The sequence below is a fragment of the Salmo trutta genome, chromosome 20, assembly GCF_901001165.1.
Source record: "Salmo trutta chromosome 20, fSalTru1.1, whole genome shotgun sequence".
In the NCBI taxonomy this organism is placed as follows: domain Eukaryota; kingdom Metazoa; phylum Chordata; class Actinopteri; order Salmoniformes; family Salmonidae; genus Salmo; species Salmo trutta.
Window position 1 is genome coordinate 2134144 of NC_042976.1, and position 20095 is coordinate 2154238.

Below are 20095 nucleotides of genomic sequence, written 5' to 3' on the forward strand. Positions count from 1 at the left end.
TAGTAGCTTACGGCAGGGATCAGGTGGAGTAGTGGATTTTAGCCGTGTCGGGATAGAGTCCGGGAGGTGATCACTGAGTAGGCCAGGAGGTGGGCCTGGTTCAGGGCTAGCTTTTGGGCTGGGTCACTCGGTGGCAGAGTAGGCCGGGAGGTGGGCCTGGCTCAGGGCTAGCTTTTGGGCTGGGTCACTCGGTGGTAGAGTAGGCCGGGAGGTGGGCCTGGTTCAGGGCTAGCTTTTGGGCTGGGTCACTCGGTGGCAGAGTAGGCCGGGAGGTGGGCCTGGCTCAGGGCTAGCTTCGGGGCTGGGTCACTCGGTGGCAGAGTAGGCCGGGAGGTGGGCCTGGTTCAGGGCTAGCTTTTGGGCTGGGTCACTCGGTGGCAGAGTAGGCCGGGAGGTGGGCCTGGTTCAGGGCTAGCTTTTGGGCTGGGTCACTCGGTGGCAGAGTAGGCCGGGAGGTGGGCCTGGTTCAGGGCTAGCTTTTGGGCTGGGTCACTCGGTGGCAGAATAGGCCGGGAGGTGGGCCTGGTTCAGGGCTAGCTTTTGGGCTGGGTCACTCGGTGGCAGAGTAGGCCGGGAGGTGGGCCTGGTTCAGGGCTAGCTTTTGGGCTGGGTCACTCGGTGGCAGAGTAGGCCGGGAGGTGGGCCTGGCTCAGGGCTAGCTTTTGGGCTGGGTCACTCGGTGGTAGAGTAGGCCGGGAGGTGGGCCTGGTTCAGGGCTAGCTTTTGGGCTGGGTCACTCGGTGGCAGAGTAGGCCGGGAGGTGGGCCTGGCTCAGGGCTAGCTTCGGGGCTGGGTCACTCGGGAGTTAAGGTCCAGGGCTTACGGCAGGAATCCGGTGTTGTAGTGGAGAACAGTCCGATGCTGGCAGGCTGGAAAGTATTATCCAGGCTAAAATAAAAACGTCTGGTGTCTGTGCAGAAGGTAAGGGCCTCATCTGACTCTGGGTCAGTAGATAAAGGACCTCATCTGACTCTGGGTCAGTAGATAAAGGATCTCATCTGACTCTGGGTCAGTAGATAAGGGGCCTCATCTGACTCTGGATCAGTAGATAAAGGGCCTCATCTGACTCTGGGTCAGTAGATAAAGGGCCTCATCTGACTCTGGGTCAGTAGATAAAGGGCCTCATCTGACTCTGGATCAGTAGATAAAGGGCCCCATCTGACTCTGGGTCAGTAGATAAAGGGCCTCATCTGACTCTGGGTCAGTAGATAAAGGGCCTCATCTGACTCTGGGTCAGTAGATAAAGGGCCCAATCTGACTCCGGGTCAGTAGATAAAGGGCCTCATGTGACTGTTGGTGTGTACTACATAATCAGACTAATGAACACATTATTACCCAGTGTGTCAGGGATAATGAACACATTGTTACTCAGTGTGTCAGCGATAATGAACACATTGTTACTCAGTGTGTCAGTGATAATGAACACATTGTTACTCAGTGTGTCAGCGATAATGAACACATTGTTACTCAGTGTGTCAGCGATAATGAACACATTGTTACTCAGTGTGTCAGGGATAATGAACTCAGTGTGTCAGCGATAATGAACACATTTTTACCCAGTGTGTCAGCGATAATGAACACATTGTTACCCAGTGTGTCAGCGATAATGAACTCAGTGTGTCAGGGATAATGAACACATTGTTACCCAGTGTGTCAGCGATAATGAACACATTGTTACTCAGTGTGTCAGCGATAATGAACTCAGTGTGTCAGGGATAATGAACTCAGTGTGTCAGCGATAATGAACTCAGTGTGTCAGGGATAATGAACACATTGTTACCCAGTGTGTCAGCGATAATGAACACATTGTTACTCAGTGTGTCAGCGATAATGAACTCAATGTGTCAGGGATAATGAACTCAGTGTGTCAGCGATAATGAACTCAGTGTGTCAGCGATAATGAACTCAGTGTGTCAGCGATAATGAACTCAGTGTGTCAGCGATAATGAACTCAGTGTGTCAGGGATAATGAACTCAGTGTGTCAGCGATAATGAACTCAGTGTGTCAGCGATAATGAACTCAGTGTGTCAGCGATAATGAACTCAGTGTGTCAGGGATAATGAACACATTGTTACCCAGTGTGTCAGCGATAATGAACACATTGTTACTCAGTGTGTCAGCGATAATGAACTCAGTGTGTCAGGGATAATGAACTCAGTGTGTCAGCGATAATGAACTCAGTGTGTCAGCGATAATGAACTCAGTGTGTCAGCGATAATGAACTCAGTGTGTCAGGGATAATGAACTCAGTGTGTCAGGGATAATGAACTCAGTGTGTCAGCGATAATGAACTCAGTGTGTCAGGGATAATGAACTCAGTGTGTCAGGGATAATGAACTCAGTGTGTCAGCGATAATGAACTCAGTGTGTCAGGGATAATGAACTCAGTGTGTCAGCGATAATGAACTCAGTGTGTCAGGGATAATGAACTCAGTGTGTCAGCGATAATGAACTCAGTGTGTCAGCGATAATGAACCCATTGAATACTGACTAACGTTATGAAAGACACTCATTGGTCTCCGGCAATATTTCCTCTCCCTCTCCAGACCTTTCGGCACAGATGACACGGCGTGTTGTGTGTGTGTGTGTGTGTGTGTGTGTGTGTGTGTGTGTGTGTGTGTGTGTGTGTGTGTGTGTGTGTGTGTGGGTGTGTGGGTGTGTGTGTGTGTGTGTGAGCACTGTGTGGTGTGTCCCTTACAGCAGTCCCTACCTGCCCGCCTCTCCTCTCCCTCTCCCTGTCCCTCCTACTCCTCTTCTTTCCCTGTGCCTCTCCCCCTCTCCCCCTCTCCCTCTCTCCCCCTCTCCCTCCAGTCAGTCCCCACAGCTGTATAACAGAGCTCTGTCTGTCCCGGTCTCTGGCTCAGCTGGTAATCTTAAACTCCTGAGAAGGAGGAAGTGATCTTTGGCAAAGACCCAGGCAGGACCAGACCCACCTGGGTTCAAATATTACTCAAACATTTTTCTTTCAGTGTTTTCTGTGGCCTGTCTGGGGGTGTCAGATGAGTGGGGGTTGGCAGTGTTTTGGGACTATTCTATTGGTCCTACTAAACCAGTCAAGCACTCAATCAAACACAGACAAAAGTACTTTAAAATGATTTTAAATTGTATTTGAACTCAGATCTGCCACCAGACCTCTCCAGCCCCCAGTCCTCTCTTCCCGTGCTTTACTATACTATACTCTACTCTGCTCTACTCTGCTCTGGGCTCTACTCTACTCTACTCTGCTCTACTCTACTCTGCTCTACTCTACTCTGCTCTACTCTACTCTACTCTACTCTGGGGTCTACTCTGGACTCTGCTCTGCTCTGGGCTCTACTCTGCTCTGGGCTCTACTCTGCTCTGCTCTGGGCTCTACTCTGCTCTGGGCTCTACTCTACTTTGGGCTCTACTCTGGACTCTGCTCTACTCTGGGCTCTACTCTACTCTGGGCTCTACTCTGCTCTGGGCTCTACTCTGCTCTGGGCTCTGCTCTGCTCTGCTCTGGGCTCTGCTCTACTCTGGGCTCTACTCTGCTCTGCCCTACTCTGCTCTGGGCTCTGCTCTACTCTGGGCTCTACTCTGCTCTGGACTCTGCTCTACTCTGGGCTCTACTCTACTCTGGGCTCTACTCTGCTCTGGGCTCTACTCTGCTCTGGGCTCTACTCTACTCTGGGCTCTACTCTACTTTGGGCTCTACTCTGCTCTGGGCTCTACTCTGCTCTGGACTCTACTCTGCTCTGCCCTACTCTGCTCTGGGCTCTACTCTGCTCTGGGCTCTGCTCTGCTCTGGGCTCCAATCTGCTCTGCCCAACTCTGCTCTGGGCTCTAATCTGCTCTGGGCTCTACTCTGCTCTCTGTTATGCTATTCTGCACTCCCCTGTTCTGCTTTGCTCTGCTCTGCCTGCAGCCAGACCATATGCAATTTTGTCTAACTTTTTCACTCGGGGGGCCCTTTCCAGCATTGGGAAACATCCCCCCCACCCCCCACCCTCGACCCCACCCCCGACCCCACCCCCGACCCCACCCCCGACCCCACCCTCGACCCCACCCTCGACCCCCAACCCTCGACCCCACCCCCGACCCGACCCCCGACCCCACCCTCGACCCCACCCTCGACCCCGACCCCACCCCCGACCCCACCCTCGACCCCGACCCCACCCCCGACCCCACCCTCAACCCCCACCCTCGACCCCCACCTTCGACCCCGACCCCCGACCCCACCCCCGACCCCACCCCCCACCCTCGACCCCGACCCCCGACCCCACCCTCGACCCGACCCCCGACCCCACCCTCGACCCCACCCTCGACCCCACCCCCGACCCCACCCTCGACCCCACCCCCGACCCCACCCTCGACCCCACCCTTGACCCGACCCCCAACCCCACCCTCGACCCCACCCTCGACCCGACCCCCGGCCCCACCCCCGACCACACCCCCGACCCCGACCCCACCCTCGACCCTGACCCCACCCCCGACCCCACCCCTGACCCCACCCCCGACCCCACCCTCGACCCCCACCCCCGACCCTCAACCCCACCCTCGAACCCCGACCCCACCCCCGACCCCACCTTGATGCCAGGTGGGAGTAATGATTGATGCCAGGTGAGAGTAATGATTGATGCCAGGTGAGAGTAATGATTGATGCAAGGGGGTGTAATGATTGATGCCAGGTGAGAGTAATGATTGATGCCAGGTGAGAGTAATGATCGATGCCAGGTGGGAGTAATGATCGATGCCAGGTGGGAGTAATGATTGATGCCAGGTAAGAGTAATGATTGATGCCAGGTGAGAGTAATGATTGATGCCAGGGGAGAGTAATGATTGATGCCAGGTGAGAGTAATGATCGATGCCAGGTGGGAGTAATGAGAGTAATGATTGATGCCAGGTGAGAGTAATGATCGATGCCAGGTGGCGTAATGATTGATGCCAGGTGGGAGTAATGATCGATGCCAGGTGGGCGTAATGATTGATGCCAGGTGGGAGTAATGATCGATGCCAGGTACGCGTAATGATCGATGCCAGGTGGGCGTAATGATCGATGCCAGGTGAGAGTAATGATCGATGCCAGGTGACAGTAGTGATTGATGCCAGGTGAGAGTAATGATCGATTCCAGGTGTGTGTAATGATTGATGCCAGGTGAGAGTAATGATCGATGCCAGGTGAGAGTAATGATTGATGCCAGGGGGGAGTAATGATTGATGCCAGGTAAGAGTAATGATTGATGCCAGGTGAGAGTAATGATCGATGCCAGGTGGGAGTAATGAGAGTAATGATCGATGCCAGGTGAGCGTAATGATCGATGCCAGGTGGGCGTAATGATTGATGCCAGGTGAGAGTAATGATCGATGCCAGGTGGGCGTAATGATTGATGCCAGGTGGGAGTAATGATCGATGCCAGGTGGGTGTAATGATTGATGCCAGGTGGGAGTAATGATCGATGCCAAGTGGGCGTAATGATCGATGCCAGGTGGGCGTAATGATCGATGCCAGGTGGGAGTAATGATCGATGCCAGGTGAGAGTAATGATTGATGCCAGGGGGGAGTAATGATTGATGCCAGGTGGGAGTAATGAGAGTAATGATCGATGCCAGGCCCGGTGGTTTAGTAAACCGGTGATGTCGAACGCCGGAGAGGGGGAGCGGGTGTAGATCTGACAGAAAGACTAGCTGCACTTCGTTTCGTTTCACCTTTTTTTCAATTGACATTTCTTTGCATATTTCCATAAAAAATAATGCCAGCTGATTCATGAGTTGGACTGGCTGAGAAACGCTATCTGTCCGTCCGTCTTGTCCCTTACACGTTCATTACTACGGGACAGCTGGAGATCCAATTTGAATATTGAAACAATGTCGCAAATGTCAGAGAGACAGACAAGGTTTATACAAATCTCCGCTGTTGAAAACTAAATGTTAGACTAAAAGATAATGTCTAGATGCTTTTTATAGTGGAGATCAAGTTTATAAATTGCCTGGCTGGGCTGATGAGACAGTGGATTGCACAGTCAGATGGAACAGAGTAAATAGTCATTTTAACGTCATAGATTTAGCCGGTGGTAACTTGTGGAATAGACACAATTTGGAATGCGCTTTTAAACCAATCAGCATTCACCGATTATAGACCCACTCGTTGTGTAATTCATCACAAAAGGTTCACTAGCAACACAACAATGTTGGAATACATTCTATCAAAATTACAATGATGTTTTACCTGTTCTAAATGTTTAAACCATATGTACATTTGCACACACGTGAACACATACCTCTCTCCTGATTAGAATGAAAACAGACTGAAGAGGGGAAACACCAGCGGTCAGAGCAATACACCAAAGACTAATCGATACACTTACAATCCCTGTAGCTCAGTTGGTAGAGCATGGTGTTTGCAACACCAGGGTTGTGGGTTCGATTCCCACGGGGGGCCAGCACAGAAAAAAAAAATGTATGATATGTATGAAATTGTATGAAATGTATGCATTCACTACTGTAAGTCGCTCTGGATAAGAGCGTCTGCTAAATGATTTTTTATTTTTTATTTTTTTTTACAATCCATGGATATGGAAACTAAAAACTAATGAAAGGATTCAGGTGAAATACACAAGACAATATGAATACTCGTTACATAGGTTTTGAGGATTATACAGAGTGTACAAAACATTAGGAACACCTTCCTAAAATTGAGTTGCACCCCTTTGCACCCCTCTCTCAGAACAGCCTCAATTCTTCGGGGTCATGGACTCTACAAGGTGTTGAAAGCGTTCCACAGGGATGCTGGCCCATGTTGACTCCTACAGCTGTGTCAAGGTGGCAGGATGTCCTTTGAGTGGTGGACCATTCTTGATACACACAGGAAACTTTTGAGCATGAAAAACCCAGCAGCGTTGCAGTTCTTGACTCAAACCGGTACGCCTGGCACCTACTACCGTAACCCTGTTCAAAGTCACTTCAATCTTTTGTCCTGCCTATTCACCCTCTGAATGGTCACACATACACAATCCATATCTCGTCATTAAAATACTTCTTTGACCTGTCTCCTGCCCTTCATCTACACTGATTTGAAGTGGATTTAACAGGTGACATCAATAAGGGATCATAACTTTCAACTGGTCAGTCCATGCTATGGAAAGAGCAGGTGTTCCTAATGTTCTGTACTCTCGGTGTACGTTTATAGTCGTAGGTATATCCATCGTGAAAATAAATAGCTGACGATTCGTTCTATTCTTTCCCCCAGCTGTTATGACTGATTGGTGGCGCAGTTGAATGGTTTTGAGTTGTAATCACACATGGGACAGATATCTTTACATTTAGTTTATAAACTTAATTGACAATATTCATCCCTGGCCCACACACTTCTAGTTCTGAACAGGGAAAGTATGCCAGTGAGTGGGGTCGCCCTGGAAGTAGTTGTAGGTTTTATACAGTACCCAAGACCAATATGTGACTTCATTTGACCATTGGGGGCGGCAGGTAGCCTAGTGGTTAGAGCGTTGGACTAGTAACCGGAAGGTTGCAAGATTGAATCCCCGAGCTGACAAGGTAAAAATCTGTCGTTCTGCCCCTGAACAAGGCAGTTAACCCACTGTTCCCTGGTAGGCCGTCATTGAAAATAAGAATTTGTTCTTAACTGACTTGCCTCGTTAAATAAAAAATGTAAATTGCATTGGAAAAAAGAGCTACTGTGTAAATACTGCAGTTTGGTTTGAATTGAGCCCCTAATCTTAATTTTCAAGGTGATGATTGCATTTTTCTCCCCAACACAATAAACCCCAGGGGGAATTGGAATTTACAATAAATCCCAGGGGGAATTGGAATTTACAATAAATCCCAGGGGGAATTGGAATTTACAATAAATCCTAGGGGGAATTGGAATTTACAATAAATCCCAGGGGGAATTGGAATTTACAATAAATCCCAGGGGGAATTGGAATTTACAATAAATCCCAGGGGGAATTGGAATTTACAATAAATCCCAGGGGGGATTGGAATTTACAATAAATCCCAGGGGGAATTGGAATTTACAATAAATCCCAGGGGGTATTGGAATTTACAATAAATCCCAGGGGGAATTGGAATTTACAATAAATCCCAGGGGGAATTGGAATTTACAATAAATCCCAGGGGGGATTGGAATTTACAATAAATCCCAGGGGGAATTGGAATTTACAATAAATCCCAGGGGGAATTGGAATTTACAATAAATCCCAGGGGGAATTGGAATTTACAATAAATCCCAGGGGGTATTGGAATTTACAATAAATCCCAGGGGGAATTGGAATTTACAATAAATCCCAGGGGGAATTGGAATTTACAATAAATCCCAGGGGGAATTGGAATTTACAATAAATCCCAGGGGGAATTGGAATTTACAATAAATCCCAGGGGGAATTGGAATTTACAATAAATCCCATGGGGGTTGTTACAGCAGCAGCAGGCTGGGCTATGGTGTGGGTTGTTACAGCAGCAGGCTGGGCTATGGTGTGGGTTGTTACAGCAGCAGCAGGCTGGGCTATGGTGTGGGTTGTTACAGCAGCAGGCTGGGCTATGGTGTGGGTTGTTACAGCAGGCTGGGCTATGGTGTGGGTTGTTACAGCAGCAGGCTGGGCTATGGTGTGGGTTGTTACAGCAGGCTGGGCTATGGTGTGGGTTGTTACAGCAGCAGGCTGGGCTATGGTGTGGGTTGTTACAGCAGCAGCAGGCTGGGCTATGGTGTGGGTTGTTACAGCAGTAGGCTGGGCTATGGTGTGGGTTGTTACAGCAGCAGCAGGCTGGGCTATGGTGTGGGTTGTTACAGCAGCAGGCTGGGCTATGGTGTGGGTTGTTACAGCAGCAGGCTGGGCTATGGTGTGGGTTGTTACAGCAGTAGGCTGGGCTATGGTGTGGGTTGTTACAGCAGCAGGCTGGGCTATGGTGTGGGTTGTTACAGCAGCAGCAGGCTGGGCTATGGTGTGGGTTGTTACTGCAGCAGGCTGGGCTATGGTGTGGGTTGTTACAGCAGTAGGCTGGGCTATGGTGTGGGTTGTTACAGCAGCAGGCTGGGCTATGGTGTGGGTTGTTACAGCAGCAGCAGGCTGGGCTATGGTGTGGGTTGTTACAGCAGCAGTAGGCTGGGCTATGGTGTGGGTTGTTACAGCAGCAGGCTGGGCTATGGTGTGGGTTGTTACAGCAGTAGGCTGGGCTATGGTGTGGGTTGTTACAGCAGCAGCAGGCTGGGCTATGGTGTGGGTTGTTACAGCAGCAGGCTGGGCTATGGTGTGGGTTGTTACAGCCCTTTCTGCTGATGGACGCAGGAGGGTGATTCCAGATAGACGTTGATATCTGGCGGGCTACAGTACCTACATGCTTTTCTAGATGCTAAGATAAAGTTCAATGTTCCCGTGTGTGCATCAGAAGCCTGTTTTCCTTGTTGCTTCAGATTGAAGGCCTGTCTCTTCACATTAAAGGCCGGTCTCTTCACATTACAGGCCTGTCTCTTCACATTACAGGCCTGTCTCTTCACATTAAAGGCCTGTCTCTTCTCATTGAAGGCCTGTCTCTTCACATTAAAGGCCTGTCTCTTCACATCAGGGAGCAAGATCTCTAACCCTAGTTATAATGGACCTACTGTAGCAGGGAGCAAGATCTCTAACCCTAGTTATAATGGACCTATCAGGGAGCAAGATCTCTATACCCTAGTTATAATGGACCTACTGTAGCAGGGAGCAAGATCTCTATACCCAGTTATAATGGACCTAGCAGGGAGCAAGATCTCTAACCCTAGTTATAATGGACCTACTGTAGCAGGGAGCAAGATCTCTAACCCTAGTTATAATGGACCTACTGTAGCAGGGAGCAAGATCTCTATACCTAGTTATAATGGACCTAGCAGGGAGCAAGATCTCTAAACCTAGTTATTATGCACCTAGCAGGGAGCAAGATCTCTAAACCTAGTTATAATGGACCTACTGTAGCAGGGAGCAAGATCTCTATACCCAGTTATAATAGACCTACTGTATCAGGGAGCAAGATCTCTAAACCTAGTTATAATGGACTTACTGTATCAGGGAGCAAGATCTCTAACCCTAGTTATAATGGACCTACTGTAGCAGGGAGCAAGATCTCTAACCCTAGTTATAATGGACCTACTGTAGCAGGGAGCAAGATCTCTATACCTAGTTATAATGCACCTATCAGGGAGCAAGATCTCTATACCCAGTTATAATGGACCTACTGTAGCAGGGAGCAAGATCTCTATACCCAGTTATAATGGACCTACTGTAGCAGGGAGCAAGATCTCTATACCTAGTTATAATGGACCTACTGTAGCAGGGAGCAAGATCTCTATACCCAGTTATAATGGACCTACTGTAGCAGGGAGCAAGATCTCTAACCCTAGTTATAATGGACCTACTGTAGCAGGGAGCAAGATCTCTAACCCTAGTTATAATGGACCTACTGTAGCAGGGAGCAAGATTTCTATACCTAGTTATAATGCACCTATCAGGGAGCAAGATCTCTATACCCAGTTATAATGGACCTACTGTAGCAGGGAGCAAGATCTCTATACCCAGTTATAATGGACCTACTGTAGCAGGGAGCAAGATCTCTATACCTAGTTATAATGCACCTATCAGGGAGCAAGATCTCTATACCCAGTTATAATGGACCTACTGTAGCAGGGAGCAAGATCTCTATACCCGGTTATAATGGACCTATCAGGGAGCAAGATCTCTATACCCTAGTTATAATGGACCTACTGTAGCAGGGAGCAAGATCTCTATACCCAGTTATAATGGACCTAGCAGGGAGCAAGATCTCTATACCCAGTTATAATGGACCTACTGTAGCAGGGAGCAAGATCTCTATACCCAGTTATAATGGACCTACTGTAGCAGGGAGCAAGATCTCTATACCCAGTTATAATGGACCTACTGTATCAGGGAGCAAGATCTCTATACCCAGTTATAATGCACCTACTGTAGCAGCGAGCAAGATCTCTATACCCAGTTATAATGGACCTACTGTAGCAGGGAGCAAGATCTCTATACCCGGTTATAATGGACCTATCAGGGAGCAAGATCTCTATACCCAGTTATAATGGACCTACTGTAGCAGGGAGCAAGATCTCTATACCCAGTTATAATGGACCTACTGTAGCAGGGAGCAAGATCTCTATACCTAGTTATAATGCACCTATCAGGGAGCAAGATCTCTATACCCAGTTATAATGGACCTTCTGTAGCAGGGAGCAAGATCTCTATACCCCGTTTTAATGGACCTATCAGGGAGCAAGATCTCTATACCCTAGTTATAATGGACCTACTGTAGCAGGGAGCAAGATCTCTATACCCAGTTATAATGGACCTAGCAGGGAGCAAGATCTCTAACCCTAGTTATAATGGACCTACTGTAGCAGGAGCAAGATCTCTATACCTAGTTATAATGGACCTAGCAGGGAGCAAGATCTCTAAACCTAGTTATTATGCACCTAGTAGGGAGCAAGATCTCTATACCCAGTTATAATGGACCTACTGTATCAGGGAGCAAGATCTCTATACCCAGTTATAATGGACCTACTGTAGCAGGGAGCAAGATCTCTATACCCAGTTATAATGGACCTACTGTAGCAGGGAGCAAGATCTCTATACCCAGTTATAATGGACCTACTGTAGCAGGGAGCAAGATCTCTATAGTCAGTTATAATGAACCTACTGTAGCAGGGAGCAAGATCTCTAACCCTAGTTATAATGGACCTACTGAAGCAGGGAGCAAGATCTCTATACCTAGTTATAATGGACCTACTGTAGCAGGGAGCAAGATCTCTATACCCAGTTATAATGGACCTACTGTAGCAGGGAGCAAGATCTCTATACCCAGTTATAATGGACCTACTGTAGCAGGGAGCAAGATCTCTATAGTCAGTTATAATTAACCTACTGTAGCAGGGAGCAAGATCTCTAACCCTAGTTATAATGGACCTACTGAAGCAGGGAGCAAGATCTCTATACCTAGTTATAATGGACCTACTGTAGCAGGGAGCAAGATCTCTATACCTAGTTATAATGGACCTACTGTAGCAGGGAGCAAGATCTCTATACCCAGTTATAATGGACCTACTGTAGCAGGGAGCAAGATCTCTAACCCTAGTTATAATGGACCTAGCAGGGAGCAAGATCTCTATACCCAGTTATAATGGACCTACTGTAGCAGGGAGCAAGATCTCTATACCCAGTTATAATGGACCTACTGTAGCAGGGAGCAAGATCTCTAAACCCAGTTATAATGGACCTATCAGGGAGCAAGATCTCTAACCCTAGTTATAATGGACCTACTGTAGCAGGGAGCAAGATCTCTATACCCAGTTATAATGGACCTACTGTAGCAGGGAGCAAGATCTCTATACCCAGTTATAATGGACCTACTGTAGCAGGGAGCAAGAACTCTATACCCAGTTATAATGGACCTACTGTAGCAGGGAGCAAGATCTCTATACCCGGTTATAATGGACCTATCAGGGAGCAAGATTTATATACCCTAGTTATAATGGACCTACTGTAGCAGGGAGCAAGATCTCTATACCCAGTTATAATGGACCTACTGTAGCAGGGAGCAAGATCTCTATACCCTAGTTATAATGGACCTACTGTATCAGGGAGCAAGATCTCTAACCCTAGTTATAATGGACCTACTGTAGCAGGGAGCAAGATCTCTATACCCTAGTTATAATGGACCTACTATATAATGGATGGTCCTTTATCATAATGGATGGGCCTTTATCATAATGGATGGGCCTATATCATAATGGATGGGCCTTTATCATAATGGATGGGCCTATATCATAATGGATGGGCCTTTATCATAATGGATGGTCCTTTATCATAATGGATGGTCCTTTATCATAATGGATGGTCCTTTATCATAATGGATGGTCCTTTATCATAATGGATGGGTCTTTATCATAATGGATGGTCCTTTATCATAATGGATGGGTCTTTATCATAATGGATGGACTTTATCATAATGGATGGACTTTATCATAATGGATGGTCCTTTATCATAATGGATGGACTTTATCATAATGGATGGTCCTTTATCATAATGGATGGACTTTATCATAATGGATGGTCCTTTATCATAATGGATGGTCCTTTATCATAAAGGATTGACTTTATCATAATGGATGGTCCTTTATCATAATGGATGGTCCTTTATCATAATGGATGGACCTTTATCATAATGGATGGACCTTTATCATAATGGATGGGTCTTTATCATAATGGATGGTCCTTTATCATAATGGATGGTTCTTTATCATAAAAGGATGGACTTTATCATAATGGATGGTCCTTTATCATAATGGATGGACTTTATCATAATGGATGGTCCTTTGTCATAATGGATGGTCCTTTATCATAATGGATGGGCCTTTATCATAATGGATGGTCCTTTATCATAATGGATGGGCCTTTATCATAATGGATGGACTTTATCATAATGGATGGTCCTTTATCATAATGGATGGCCCTTTATCATAAATATTGGTTCTTTATCATAATGGATGTGCCTTTATCATAATGGATGGTCCTTTATCATAATGGATGGTCCTTTATCATAATGGATGGGCCTTTATCATAATGGATGGTCCTTTATCATAATGGATGGTCCTTTATCATAATGGATGGTCCTTTATCATAAATATTGGTTCTTTATCATAATGGATGGTCCTTTATCATAATGGATGGACTTTATCATAATGGATGGACCTTTATCATAATGGATGGACTTTATCATAATGGATGGTCCTTTATCATAATGGATGGTCCTTTATCATAATGGATGGTTCTTTATCATAATGGATGGACTTTATCATAATGGATGGACTTTATCATAATGGATGAACCTTTATCATAATGGATGGTCCTTTATCATAATGGATGGACTTTATCATAATGGATGGTCCTTTATCATAATGGATGGACTTTATCATAATGGATGGACTTTATCATAATGGATGGTCCTTTATCATAATGGATGGTCCTTTATCATAGTGGATGGTTCTTTATCATAATGGATGGACCTTTATCATAATGGATGGGTCTTTATCATAATGGATGGACCTTTATCATAATGGATGGGTCTTTATCATAATGGATGGACTTTATCATAATGGATGGTCCTTTATCATAATGGATGGACTTTATCATAATGGATGGTCCTTTATCATAATGGATGGACTTTATCATAATGGATGGTCCTTTATCATAATGGATGGACTTTATCATAATGGATGGTCCTTTATCATAGTGGATGGACCTTTATCATAATGGATGGTCCTTTATCATAATGGATGGTCCTTTATCATAATGGATGGACCTTTATCATAATGGATGGTCCTTTATCATAATGGATGGACCTTTATCATAATGGATGGTCCTTTATCATAATGGATGGTCCTTTATCATAATGGATGGTCCTTTATCATAATGGAAGGGTCCTTTATCATAATGGATGGACCTTTATCATAATGGATGGTCCTTTATCATAATGGATTGTCCTTTATCATAATGGATGGACCTTTATCATAATGGATGGTCCTTTATCATAAATATTGGTTCTTTATCATAATGGATGTTCCTTTATCATAATGGATGGTCCTTTATCATAAATATTGGTTCTTTATCATAATGGATGGTCCTTTATCATAATGGATGGAATTTATCATAATGGATGGTCCTTTATCATAGTGGATGGACCTTTATCATAATGGATGGTCCTTTATCATAATGGATGGTCCTTTATCATAATGGATGGTCCTTTATCATAATGGATGGACCTTTATCATAATGGATGGTCCTTTATCATAAATATTGGTTCTTTATCATAATGGATGGTCCTTTATCATAATGGATGGCCCTTTATCATAATGGATGTGCCTTTATCATAATGGGTGGCCCTTTATCATAATGGATGGTCCTTTATCATAATGGATGGTCCTTTATCATAATGGATGGTCCTTTATCATAATGGATGGACCTTTATCATAATGGATGGTCCTTTATCATAATGGATGGACTTTATCATAATGGATGGGCCTTTATCATAATGGATGGCCCTTTATCATAATGGATGGTCCTTTATCATAATGGATGGACTTTATCATAATGGATGGTCCTTTATCATAATGGATGGCCCTTTATCCTTATGAAGATGTTATGGGCCAACTCGTACGCACAATGATGGCTGCTTTTTTGCAGGCGAAGAGCTTCACAGCAACCAACGCTAACCCCCATGGTTAGCCCCCTAGCAGGTTTTTGGCACAGGTACAGCCGACTAGCGTTAGCTAACACTAACTAGCACAAAACAAAAAATATAAAGATACTTGGAAGTCAAAGTATCGATAGAATATTGTCTAAAATAATAATGCGATATGTAACTATGGATTTCTTTCCCCCCCCATCACTAGAGGCCTGTTTCTCTCGCTAACTTTCTCTCTGTCTCTCTCTCCCTCTCCCTCTCTCTCTCTCTCTCTCTCGCTCCCTTCTCTCTCTCTCTCTCTCTCTCTCTCTCTCTCTCTCTCTCTCTCTCCTCTCTCTCTCTCTCTCTCTCTCTCTCTCCCTCGCTCCCTTCTCTCTTCTCTCTTCTCCTCTCTTCCTCCTCTCTCTCTCTCTCTCCTCTCTCTCTCCTCCCTTTCCTCTCTTCTCCTCTTTCTCTCTCTCTCTCTCTCTCTCTCTCTCCCTCCCTGCCTGTTTGTCTCCTGCTTTGTGAAGGTGGTATGAATGAGGGTCTGGGGCTAGCCAGGGTCTGGGGCTAGCCAGGGTCTGGGGCTAGCCAGGGGCTGGGGCTAGCCAGGGTCTGGGGCTAGCCAGGGTCTGGGGCTAGCCAGGGTCTGGGGCTAGCCAGGGTTTGGGTTCAGGGTTTGTCTCCAGTCATGAATAATATAGTAAAGCTGAAGAATAAGGATCTCTGACTCCCTGGTCTCACTGTGGTCCTCTTGGAGATTAGAGGGTGAGGGTCACTCCGTCTCTGGCTGGATCTGAGAGCTTTTGATTTTCCTTTATGGAGAAGGCCAGTGGGAATGAAAGTCTTCATCACCAAAATGTCCTGCAACTGTTCAAACAATTAAACAAATATAAACAAACTTGTTATACATGATTCATCTGGGAGTTATCACTGTGTGTACAGTACATGAACTGTTTACAAACATAAGACTTAAGCCTTGATATGCACAACATTGGTTAAAATGGTTGATTTGCTGTGTTTATGTGTCTCTTTCCCCAGACCCCCAGTGCCTGGGCAGAGGAGTTTGTGGAGAAGAGGAGGAGGGCTTCTCACCAACGTTCAGCCTCCTGGGGAAGCACTGACCAACTTAAAGAGGTATGCACTCCTATCCTCCTCCTCTTCCCCTCCTCCTTCACCTCCACCCTTCCCCCAGCCCTCTACACCCCTCCACCCCCCTCCCCCAGCCCTCTACACCCCTCCACCCCCTCCCCCAGCCCTCTACACCCCTCCACCCCTCCCCCAGCCCTCTACACCCCTCCACCCCCTCCCCCAGCCCTCTACACCCCTCCACCCCCTCCCCCAGCCCTCTACACCCCTCCACCCCTCCCCAGCCCTCTACACCCCTCCACCCCTCCCCAGCCCTCTACACCCCTCCACCCCCTCCCCCAGCCCTCTACACCCCCCCCACCCCCTCCCCCAGCCCTCTACACCCCTCCACCCCCCTCCCCCAGCCCTCTACACCCTCCCCCAGCCCTCTACCCCACACCCTCCACCCCCCCCAGCCCTCTACACCCCTCCACCCCTTCCCCCAGCCCTCTACACCCCTCCCCCAGCCCTCTACACCCTCCACCCCTCCCCCAGCCCTCTACACCCCTCCACCCCTCCCCCAGCCCTCTACACCCCTCCCCAGCCCTCTACACCCCCCATCCCCTCCCCCAGCCCTCTACACCCCCCACCCCTCCCCCAGCCCTCTACACACCCTCCCCCAGCCCTCTACACCCCTCTACACCCCTCCACCCCTCCCCAGCCCTCTACACCCCTCCACCCCCTCCCCCAGCCCTCTACACCCCTCCACCCTCTACACACCCCTCCACCCCTCCCCCAGCCCTCTACACACCCTCCACCCCCCTCACCCCTCCCCCCTCCCCCAGCCCTCTACACCCCTCCACCCCTCCCCCAGCCCTCTACACCCCTCCACCCCCCTCCCCCAGCCCTCTACACCCCTCCACCCCCCTCCCCCAGCCCTCTACACCCCTCCACCCCCCTCCCCCAGCCCTCTACACCCCTCCACCCCCCTCCCCCAGCCCTCTACACCCCTCCACCCCCTCCCCCAGCCCTCTACACCCCTCCACCCCCCTCCCCCAGCCCTCTACACCCCTCCACCCCCCTCCCCAGCCCTCTACACCCCTCCACCCCTTCCCCCAGCCCTCTACACCCCTCCACCCCCCTCCCCCAGCCCTCTACACCCCTCCCCCAGCCATCTACACCCCTCCACCCCTCCCCCAGCCCTCTACACCCCTCCACCCCTTCCCCCAGCCCTCTACACCCCCCCATCCCCTCCCCCAGCCCTCTACACCCCTCCACCCCCTCCCCCATCCCTCTACACCCCTCCATCCCTTCCTTCACCCATAGTAAAAATAAAGAAAAACCCGTGAATGAGTAGGTTTTCTCAAATATGTTTGCTGTTTGTTCTTTGTTGTAGGGCCATAAAGATTGAAGTGGTTTACCCACACAGAGGTGTGTGGCTGGGTCAGGGTACAGATGTGTGGCTGGGTCAGGGTAGAGGTGTGGCTGGGTCAGGGTAGTGGTGTGTGGCTGGGTCAGGGTACAGTTGTGTGGCTGGGTCAGGGTAGAGGTGTGGCTGGGTCAGGGTAGTGGTGTGTGGCTGGGTCAGGGTACAGTTGTGTGGCTGGGTCAGGGTAGAGGTGTGGCTGAGTCAGGGTACAGTTGTGTGGCTGGGTCAGGGTACAGTTGTGTGGCTGGGTCAGGGTAGAGGTGTGTGGCTGGGTCAGGGTAGAGGTGTGTGGCTGGGTCAGGGTACAGTTGTGTGGCTGGGTCAGGGTAGAGGTGTGGCTGGGTCAGGGTAGTGGTGTGTGGCTGGGTCAGGGTAGAGGTGTGGCTGGGTCAGGGTAGAGGTGTGGCTGGGTCAGGGTAGTGGTGTGTGGCTGGATCAGGGTCAGGGTAGAGGTGTGGCTGGATCAGGGTAGAGGTGTGTTTGGGTCAGGGTAGAGGTGTGGCTGGGTCAGGGTAGAGGTGTGGCTGGGTCAGGGTACAGTTGTGTGGCTGGGTCAGGGTAGTGGTGTGTGGCAGGGTCAGGGTAGAGGTGTGTGGCTGGGTCAGGGTAGAGGTGTGGCTGGGTCAGGGTAGAGGTGTGTTTGGGTCAGGGTAGAGGTGTGGCTGGGTCAGGGTAGAGGTGTGGCTGGGTCAGGGTAGAGGTGTGTTTGGGTCAGGGTAGAGGTGTGGCTGGGTCAGGGTAGAGGTGTGGCTGGGTCAGGGTAGAGGTGTGGCTGGGTCAGGGTAGAGGTGTGGCTGGGTCAGGGTCAGGGTAGAGGTGTGTGGCTGGATCAGGGTAGAGGTGTGTTTGGGTCAGGGTAGAGGTGTGGCTGGGTCAGGGTAGAGGTGTGGCTGGGTCAGGGTACAGTTGTGTGGCTGGGTCAGGGTAGTGGTGTGTGGCAGGGTCAGGGTAGAGGTGTGTGGCTGGGTCAGGGTAGAGGTGTGGCTGGGTCAGGGTAGAGGTGTGTTTGGGTCAGGGTAGAGGTGTGGCTGGGTCAGGGTAGAGGTGTGGCTGGGTCAGGGTAGAGGTGTGTTTGGGTCAGGGTAGAGGTGTGGCTGGGTCAGGGTAGAGGTGTGGCTGGGTCAGGGTAGAGGTGTGGCTGGGTCAGGGTACAGTTGTGTGGCTGGGTCAGGGTAGTGGTGTGTGGCAGGGTCAGGGTAGAGGTGTGTGGCTGGGTCAGGGTAGAGGTGTGGCTGGGTCAGGGTAGAGGTGTGGCTGGGTCAGGGTAGAGGTGTGTTTGGGTCAGGGTAGAGGTGTGGCTGGGTCAGGGTAGAGGTGTGGCTGGGTCAGGGTAGAGGTGTGGCTGGATCAGGGTAGAGGTGTGTTTGGGTCAGGGTAGAGGTGTGGCTGGGTCAGGGTAGAGGTGTGGCTGGGTCAGGGTAGTGGTGTGTGGCAGGGTCAGGGTAGAGGTGTGTGGCTGGGTCAGGGTAGAGGTGTGGCTGGGTCAGGGTAGAGGTGTGTTTGGGTCAGGGTAGAGGTGTGGCTGGGTCAGGGTAGAGGTGTGTTTGGGTCAGGGTAGAGGTGTGGCTGGGTCAGGGTAGAGGTGTGGCTGGGTCAGGGTAGAGGTGTGGCTGGGTCAGGGTCAGGGTAGAGGTGTGGCTGGATCAGGGTAGAGGTGTGTTTGGGTCAGGGTAGAGGTGTGGCTGGGTCAGGGTAGAGGTGTGGCTGGGTCAGGGTACAGTTGTGTGGCTGGGTCAGGGTAGTGGTGTGTGGCAGGGTCAGGGTAGAGGTGTGTGGCTGGGTCAGGGTAGAGGTGTGTTTGGGTCAGGGTAGAGGTGTGGCTGGGTCAGGGTAGAGGTGTGGCTGGGTCAGGGTAGAGGTGTGTTTGGGTCAGGGTAGAGGTGTGGCTGGGTCAGGGTAGAGGTGTGGCTGGGTCAGGGTAGAGGTGTGGCTGGGTCAGGGTAGAGGTGTGGCTGGGTCAGGGTACAGTTGTGTGGCTGGGTCAGGGTAGTGGTGTTTGGCAGGGTCAGGGTAGAGGTGTGTGGCTGGGTCAGGGTAGAGGTGTGGCTGGGTCAGGGTAGAGGTGTGTTTGGGTCAGGGTAGAGGTGTGGCTGGGTCAGGGTAGAGGTGTGGCTGGGTCAGGGTAGAGGTGTGGCTGGGTCAGGGTAGAGGTGTGTTTGGGTCAGGCTAGAGGTGTGGCTGGGTCAGGGTAGAGGTGTGTTTGGGTCAGGGTAGAGGTGTGGCTGGGTCAGGGTAGAGGGTCGCTGTCACGGTGCACGATATTACATACATCCACTAGGCAGAAATTAACACTCCAAGAGGAGCAAATAGTATTTTACATTTACATTTTAGTCATTTCGCAGACGCTCTTATCCAGAGCGACTTACAGTAGCGAATGCATACATTTCATACATTTTCATACATTGAA

At 49.3% G+C, this 20095-nt stretch overlaps 1 protein-coding gene across 1 annotated transcript in view; it reads left to right on the forward strand.

Moving 5' to 3' along the window:
• fam117bb (family with sequence similarity 117 member Bb) overlaps positions 1–20095 on the forward strand; it is a 58734-nt gene that overhangs the window by 26881 nt on the left and 11758 nt on the right. Inside the window, exon 3 of the mRNA XM_029702005.1 lies at positions 16233–16328. Coding sequence (XP_029557865.1) covers positions 16233–16328 — 96 coding nt within the window. The remainder of the gene's footprint in view (positions 1–16232; positions 16329–20095) is intronic.